The 8,265-nt window shown below is 38.9% G+C and overlaps 1 protein-coding gene across 5 annotated transcripts in view; it reads left to right on the forward strand.

Moving 5' to 3' along the window:
• The window catches only part of ctnna2.L (catenin alpha 2 L homeolog), a 1,040,499-nt gene that overhangs the window by 912,994 nt on the left and 119,240 nt on the right, over window positions 1–8,265 (forward strand). For all 5 annotated transcript variants that reach the window (XM_041580668.1, XM_041580677.1, XM_041580652.1 and 2 more), the window contains 3 exon segments: window positions 1,781–1,873; window positions 2,502–2,658; window positions 7,667–7,867. In XM_041580668.1, coding sequence (XP_041436602.1) covers window positions 1,781–1,873; window positions 2,502–2,658; window positions 7,667–7,867 — 451 coding nt within the window.

Here is an 8,265-nt window from a genome sequence, read left to right on the forward strand (position 1 = left end):
TTCAGAACTTGGGATGGCCAAATTTTTTCGCCTTGTTTCACCGCAAAAATGACGCCCATAGACTTGTACGGAGTTGTGCGTCAAAAAAAAAAGCTGCACATCAAAAAATACATTTCACCACGCAACAAAAATATTTTGACATTTCGCTGGCTTGAATTTTTGGCAAAACAAAATGGGTCAAATTCGCCCATCCCTTTTCACAACACTTCACACATCCATTCATGCAACTCTCACAAGTAACACCTGTTTCTAGGAGTTGCATGACACATTGGGTAATCCAATCACAGTAACTACACAGAATCAACACCTCTGTGAATTTCAGATGTCACCTGTGTCATTGCAATTGGATTAGTGGAAGAGTTTATGGGGCAAATTCACTAAGCGTCGAAGCGCCTAACGCTAGCGTCAATTCGCTAGCATTGGGCATTTTCGTTACTTCGCAAATTCACTAACGAACGCTGGCGTAAATTCGCTAGTGTTACTTCGCACCCTTACGCCTGGCGAATTGGACGTAACTACACAAATTCACTAACGCACGCATTGTACTGAACGCTACCTTTTACGCTAGACTTCCTTCGCCACCTCAGACCAGGCGAAGCGCAATAGAGTAGATAGGGATTGCTTCAAAAAAAGTTCAAATTTTTTCTAAGTCCCAAAAAACGCTGGCGTTTTTTCTATATTATGGGTGATAGGCTGAAAAAGATAGAACATTTTTTTGGGGCTCCCCTCCTTCCTCCCTACATTTCCTTACTCATGGCACCTTAACTATACAGTGGGCACATGTGTAGGGCAAAAAAAAAATTTATTTGATGTTTTGAAGGTTTCCCAGGCAATAACCATCGCTAGCGTAACTTCGCTTCGCTTAGCGAATCAACGCTAGCACAACTTCATAACCTTACGCTACCCCTGAGCGCAACTTCGGATTTTAGTGAATTTGCAGAGCGCTGGCGAAACTACGCCTGGCGAAGTGCGGCAAACTTACGCCTGGCGCAACTACGAATCTTAGTGAATTTGCCCCTATATGCTGAGAACTTCCCACAGTTTCAACTTCAGTTGAACTGAAGAAACTGCTCAGATGAGAAGTAAAATGTCTTCAATGATCACTCAGCAAGTCCAATTGTTGTAGATTTACCTATACTAGATATTGGTAGCACAAGTCAACCTCAATATTTGGGGGCCTGAAAAATAACTTGCTGTGGGGTCGAGTAATATCTAGTTATGCCACTGGGTAGAACAGAGAAATGGCCAGGAGCTGGGAAGACAGAGCTTCACCTGGACCATTTCTAATGCAGGTTGGAATTTCTGGGCTCATGAAACAGTCATGAAGGCCACAAACAGCTCACTGCAATGCAGTGGCCTAATACGGACAACGATATTCCCCAAAAACCCATTAATCTAACCTTTGCCTCTGTATTGTAGCATATTTATGCAATGTGGGATTCAGGATACTAAAGAAATGCCTGTTAGGGGCTGAATGTGTAGGCAACATAGGACCCCTATTTAGTGATATCTTGCTGGACCCTGAAAGAGAGGAGTATGCTACATATACGTTATACTTCTCTAATTACCAAAGGCAGATTATAACATATAAGATATGTATTTGCCATTTATATTATTTCATTAGTCAACGTGTAGCATAGAAATCAGTGTCACAGATTCATTGTAACTAAAATTAATTCATATAAAAATTATATGCTGTATAGTCTTTTGCATTTTAACCATTTTTACACTGAACTGAAACATTCATGCATTTCTTCTGTCTGTATTTTCCAATCACCAGGTGGCCAATCTGGCTTGTTCCATTTCAAATAATGAAGAAGGAGTAAAGTTAGTACGTATGGCAGCAACGCAGATTGACAGCCTCTGCCCACAGGTATGTTTCAAAACAAAAAGTGGACTGAAATTGCGTCTGAAATTGCACTTTACACATGGTTGTAAATGAGCCTTTAGCATTCCCAATGGGAGATAAATAAAAGAGGGTTTACACAGGAATATAAACAATACAAAAATGAGAATATCGATAGCATTCAAGTCATATGTTAAATCTGTTTTTCAGGTTAGTGGCCCCCAACAATTGCATAATATGAAAACAGGAATATACAGCATTTATCCCTGGATTTGGTGTTTGTTTTGTACTTTTTTGTTTATGTAATGTTTACTAGTGATGGGCGAATTTGTCCCGTTTTGCTTCAGTGAAAAATGTGCGAATTTCCCACGAAATTTGCAAAATGTCATCTCGTTTTTAACGCCGGCAAATTTTTGCGGCAGTTTCACAAATTTATTTGCCAGCGGCGAATTGGGGGAATTCACTGCGAATTCGCGCCTGCCAAATAAATTCACCCTTCACTAATGTTTACATGATTTTCTAGTAGACTTAAGATATGAAGATCCATATTACGGACCCTTATCCAGAAAACCCCAGGTCCCAAGCATTCTGGATAACAGATCCCATACCTGTAGTATCTTGTACTAGTAATGAAAGTGAGTCGTTTTTATTTTAGGTCATCAATGCAGCCTTGACATTGGCTGCCAGGCCCCAGAGTAAAGTTGCTCAAGACAACATGGATGTATTCAAGGATCAGTGGGAGAAACAGGTTCGAGTTCTTACGGAGGCTGTTGATGACATCACATCAGTTGATGACTTCCTCTCTGTCTCAGGTAAGGGATATTTAAAGAGATACTGACACCAGAAATGATGACTTTTTTACATTTATCATAATATTGGCTTTGCATGCTACTTATAAATTATGATTTTTTTACATCTATCATAATATTGGCTTTGCATGCTACATAAAGTATTTGCACAATGCTTTTATATTACCTGTCTGATGCCTCATGTTCTTGTTGGAGGGGGCTGCCATATTTGTGCAGCAGGAGTCCGTTAGCATTAGAAACTTTAATTGACAGGCTGAGATGGGACCGTCAGGTTGGGAAAACATTCAGGTTTAGAAACATCTCAGCAAAAAAAACCTATTGGTAACTTTTAATGTTCATTTATGTTTTAAAAAGTAGTTTTTTAGTGTCAGTATCACTATAAGCACAAAAAGTAGAGAGCAGTTGTTTCTTAGGAATGTTGGGTGAGTGCATTCCTTACAGTGGGGCTGAGATCTTAAGAAATATAGCCAATTGTAACTGGATTTATGGATAATACTCCTGGACCTACAGTATGCTTTGGTAACGGCTACAACCAGTGATTATGTCTACTTCGATGCAATTGGATAGACTAAACTTTTAGCTGCAACGTTTGCCCATTTTCATTGAATTCTGTTTAAAAGTCAACTGGGTTTGAATTTAATTTTACTGTTTGCTCTGAATGGCATGCAAGTTAGGTGACAAATAGGAGGCAGAAAGCTTTGTATTTAAGGGGTAGCCACAAGTCTCTGTACATCAACAATTATACATTCAGGGAAGTAAGTGTTCAAAGTGCAAAAAGTTCTTTATGCATTATTTTTGCACACTGCCATTCATATAGTAAATGATCCCTTTTTACAGAAGGCCTCATTTATAACAGAAGAGCAGGTGCAAAGTCCTACAACGAATAAAAATTTGGAGAAAACATTGACACTGTTCATCTAGGTATTGTACTTGTGCCAGTAAAGCACCAAGTAATTTGCGGCAAACTCCAATTCACCAGTTTAGCCTTTACTATTATTAATTAGTATTATTATTATTATTAGTATTATTATTAGTATTATTATTATTATTGACATGTATTATTATTATTATTATTATTAACATGTATTTTTAAAGCGCCAACATATTGTGCAGTGCTGTAAAATAAATGTGCTTATACAAAGACATCACATGAATTACATACTTAGAACATACAGAGTTGCATACATAACGACCAGTACTGGTATAAAAGGTGAGGGAGGCCCTATGCAAAAGAGCTTACAATCTAAAGGGGAAGGAATGAGACACAAGGTGTGGGAGTGGGCAATATCAGAAATAATCAGGTGAGAGATGCAGTATATGGTATTGCCTTTGGTAGCTAAACAGAGTGAGGGTAGACTTTTCTAAAGAAGTAAGTTTAAGAGATCTTTTGAAAGCAGAAAGGTTGGAAAAAAGCCAGACAGACTGGGAGAGAATTCCAGAGGAGGGGTGCAGCATTCTGTGAACCCTGGAATTACTACCAGTTCCAGGTTGACTAGAGAATGCTGTGGTCCAAAACATAAAATCATACATTGTGGGTAAACAAATAAGGTGATTTGCTCCAAACTTTGCACTTAGCATTTAGCACTTAGAGCTATAATAAACCCATCTGTTTCTTTCATTCCCTGATATATGTGCACACTACACAGTTCCAATATCAATGCTGCTGTCTTTAGTCTCCATTACTTTTTTTGCAAAGCAATCATTTGTTTAGATTTGGATTCTGCATATTTCAGACTCATTGTGTTCTCTAATCTACTGAGTGAGCGACAGAGCCCTGTTTTACCACTTTAACATTTGATGAGGTCTACAAACTCTCTTGCATTCTTTATATTGCTTATTATCTCCTATAAGTTGGGGCCATTTGAGTTGTCATCCGTTTTGTTATGATGGAGTAAAAGTAAGCTGGCTTCTGTTCCACAATGGCCTTTTCAGCTTGTTAGCAATCCACCAGTTACCAAAAGCGCTGAAATGCAGTTGGCTAAAAAGCTGATGGCTACTGGTTCCCTGCCATCTTGTTACTCTCATTTAGAGGAAACATCATTTCACATCCAATTTTAGAAGCAAAGAGCTTTATGCTGTAGACTTGCTGGTCATTTTATTTGTGCTATGGGTCAAGGGGATCAATAATTCAGTTTAAGTAAAATAATTAACATGCATGATGTTATGAGGAAAGATAGTTACATAGTTACATAGTTAAATTGGGTTGAAAAAAGACAAAGTCCATCAAGTTCAACCCCTCCAAATGAAAACCCAGCATCCCTACACACACCCCTCCCTACTTTTAATTAAAATTCTATATACCCATACCTATATTAACTATAGAGTTTAGTATCACAATAGCCTTTAATATTATGTCTGTCCAAAAAATCATCCAAGCCATTCTTAAAGGCATTAACTGAATCAGCCATCACAACATCACCCGGCAGTGCATTCCACAACCTCACTGTCCTGACTGTGAAGAACCCTCTACGTTGCTTCAAATGAAAGTTCTTTTCTTCTAGTCTAAAGGGGTGGCCTCTGGTACGGTGATCCACTTTATGGGTAAAAAGGTCCCCTGCCATTTGTCTATAATGTCCTCTAATGTACTTGTAAAGTGTAATCATGTCCCCTCGCAAGCGCCTTTTTTCCAGAGAAAACAACCCCAACCTTGACAGTCTACCCTCATAATTTAAGTCTTCCGTCCCTCTAACCAATTTAGTTGCACGTCTCTGCACTCTCTCCAGCTCATTTATATCCCTCTTAAGGACTGGAGTCCAAAACTGAACTGCATACTCCAGATGAGGCCTTACCAGGGACCTATAAAGAGGCATAATTATGTTTTCATCCCTTGAGTTAATGCCCTTTTTTATGCAAGACAGAACTTTATTTGCTTTAGTAGCCACAGAATGACACTGCCCAGAATTAGACAACGTGTTATCTACAAAGACCCCTAGATCCCCATGAGTTTAATGAATTGTATTCATTGTGGGGGAGACGCTAGGAATTGTTTCAGTAAAGGGAATGCTTTTGATACAAGGGCTCTTATACTGACAGTGAATGTGGGTGCATGGCTTTTTTTTTATACTTTGCACCCTGTCAGATAAATACAGCACTGCTTGCATTTGGAATTGCTATATTTGTGAGGGAACATAAACATTGCCTGTTCTACCCCTACCCGTCATTTAGACTCACAAGTTATGGAGTGTGGATAGTCACAATCTCCATTGGATCTGGGAACCTGCCCTAGGGTACAGAGGGCAGCAAAAACACAGACACAAGTGCTTGAAGTATGAGCACTAATGTATAATTTTCTGTCCTTATTGCACCCCATGAATGACAAAAAAAATTTCTACCTGCTTGTATACATTAATAAATTATATGTGAGAAATTAAGTAAGTAAAATAGTGTGTAGTGATGGGCGAATTTATTCGGCAAGCGCGAATTCGCGGCAAATTTGCGCGATTCGCCGAAATGCCCGCGAAAATTCATCCGAAAAAATTCGTCAAAAATGGGCCCCGGCGTCAAAAAAACGGGCGCTGTCGTCAAAAACGGGCACTGGCGTCAAAAACGAGACGCCGGCGCGGTTTCGCGAATTTTTCGACGTTTCGCAAATTTCACGGGAAATTCAGAATTTTTCCGTGAAGTGAAACGGCGCAAATTCGCCCATCACTAATAGTGTGTTTCCTTAGATTCCAATGAGTTGTCTTAGAGGAATATTTTTTTTAACAAATCAGAAATAACTTTATAAACAGAGGTAATATATTTTACTGTTTGTTCCTGGTCTAGTAACCCATAGAAACACAAGTTTACTACTGGTCTAGTAACCCATAGAAACACAAGTTTACTACTGGTCTAGAAACCCATAGCAACAAAAGTTTGCTACTGGTCTCATAACCTGTAGCAACCAAGGTGTGTACTGGTCAAGTAAGCCATAGTTGACAATCATCAGGTAGCTTTCACTGTTCAGCTGTTTAAAAGCAAACCTCTGGTTGCTATGGGTTACTAGACCTGAGTATGAATTGGTGGATGTTTCCTTCACAATTTCACTAAATCATGTGACTCAATCAAAAAGATTTTAGAATTAGATTGGGCCTGCAAGCTGTTCTTATAAGTTGCTCCAAAAACTTTGGTACTGTAGTATATGTGATTAACAATCTTTGTAAAACATATTAGAGTTTGTCAGCAATGAATAAACAATGGAGGACAACAATAAATATCATACTCATCAGTGGCATAACTGGTGTGTGCCGGGACCCCTGCAAAAAATGTCTTTGGTGGGGCCAGGTTTATGGCAAAACCCCCTGTCTGCCAACTACCTCCCCACTTGCTCCCTATCCTTTACCGTCCCCTGCCATTCGATTTTGATGCCTCTCTGCATCCACCCACATGGAGTCCCTGCTCAAAAGTAGGTGAACTGCTGGGGAGGGAGGGATTCTTTCAAACTATAGAGGAAGCGGACCCCAAGGTTTAGTCCCTCCCATGGCCATCAGCTTCCTCTATAGTTACGCCACTGATACATTGCTTTAATATATCTTGATACATATCCATAAAGGACCAGTAACATACTAACATACTAACATTTGTTAGTGTACAACGAAAAAAAACCCCACAAAGACAAATTAAACTTTGAAATCACTAAGTCTTTATTAAGAAATAACTTGGCGAAACTCCGCTTGCGTTCCTCTTCAGAAAAGCCAACATGGTTACGATCCATTGCGTGGAGCTCGATTTCTCCTCCCTGGGAGGAGAAATTGAGTGCCGCACGATGGATCACAGGATCACCTTTTCTGAAGAGGAGCACAAGCAGAGTTTCGGTGAAGTATTTCTTAATAAAGACTTAGTAATTTAAAAGTTTAATTTGTCTTTGTGTTTTTTTTATTGTATACTAACGAATTTAAAAAAAAGTTGATGTTACTGGTCCTTTAATAGTGAAATTATGTGTCTTTCTAAAAACGTAGGGGCAGATTTATCAATGTTACCATTTGGTGAAAAGTATTACGCAGAACACATTCTTTCTTGTTTTTTTTTAAAGAGAACCATATTCTGGAGGATGTGAATAAATGCGTCATAGCTCTGCAAGAAGGTGATGTAGATACACTCGACAGAACGGCAGGGGCGATAAGAGGGCGCGCTGCCAGAGTAATTCATATCATTAATGCAGAAATGGAAAATTATGAAGCTGGTGTTTACACTGAGAAGGTTTTGGAAACCACCAAACTTCTATCTGAAACTGGTAAGTCAAGCAAAACTTAAACTTCACTGCAATCTTCTTCTAGAATTGTCTTTATAATCTATTTATCAACAGGGATGGTCGAATCTGACCCATTTCTCCGAAAATTCACAAAACAGCCAACATTTACAGAAACGCATTGACGTTTATTGACGAGCAACAATTTTTTTTCACCCATTGGAGTCTATGGGTGTCATTTTTTTGGCAAAATGTGGCAAAAAAATTAGCTAATTTACTATTTTTCCACTGTCATTTACGGTATATAAATCAACTATCTTCTAATTAAAGCTTTAGTCTAAAGAAACACTTGGAGACCCAACGCATTAGTTGTTTTGCAGGAGGATATTTGTTGGGTTGAGGGAGTTCATTAAGTGCATATTTGCTTAAAGGAGAAGAAAAGC

This window comes from Xenopus laevis, chromosome 1L, assembly GCF_017654675.1.
Source record: "Xenopus laevis strain J_2021 chromosome 1L, Xenopus_laevis_v10.1, whole genome shotgun sequence".
Classification (NCBI taxonomy): domain Eukaryota; kingdom Metazoa; phylum Chordata; class Amphibia; order Anura; family Pipidae; genus Xenopus; species Xenopus laevis.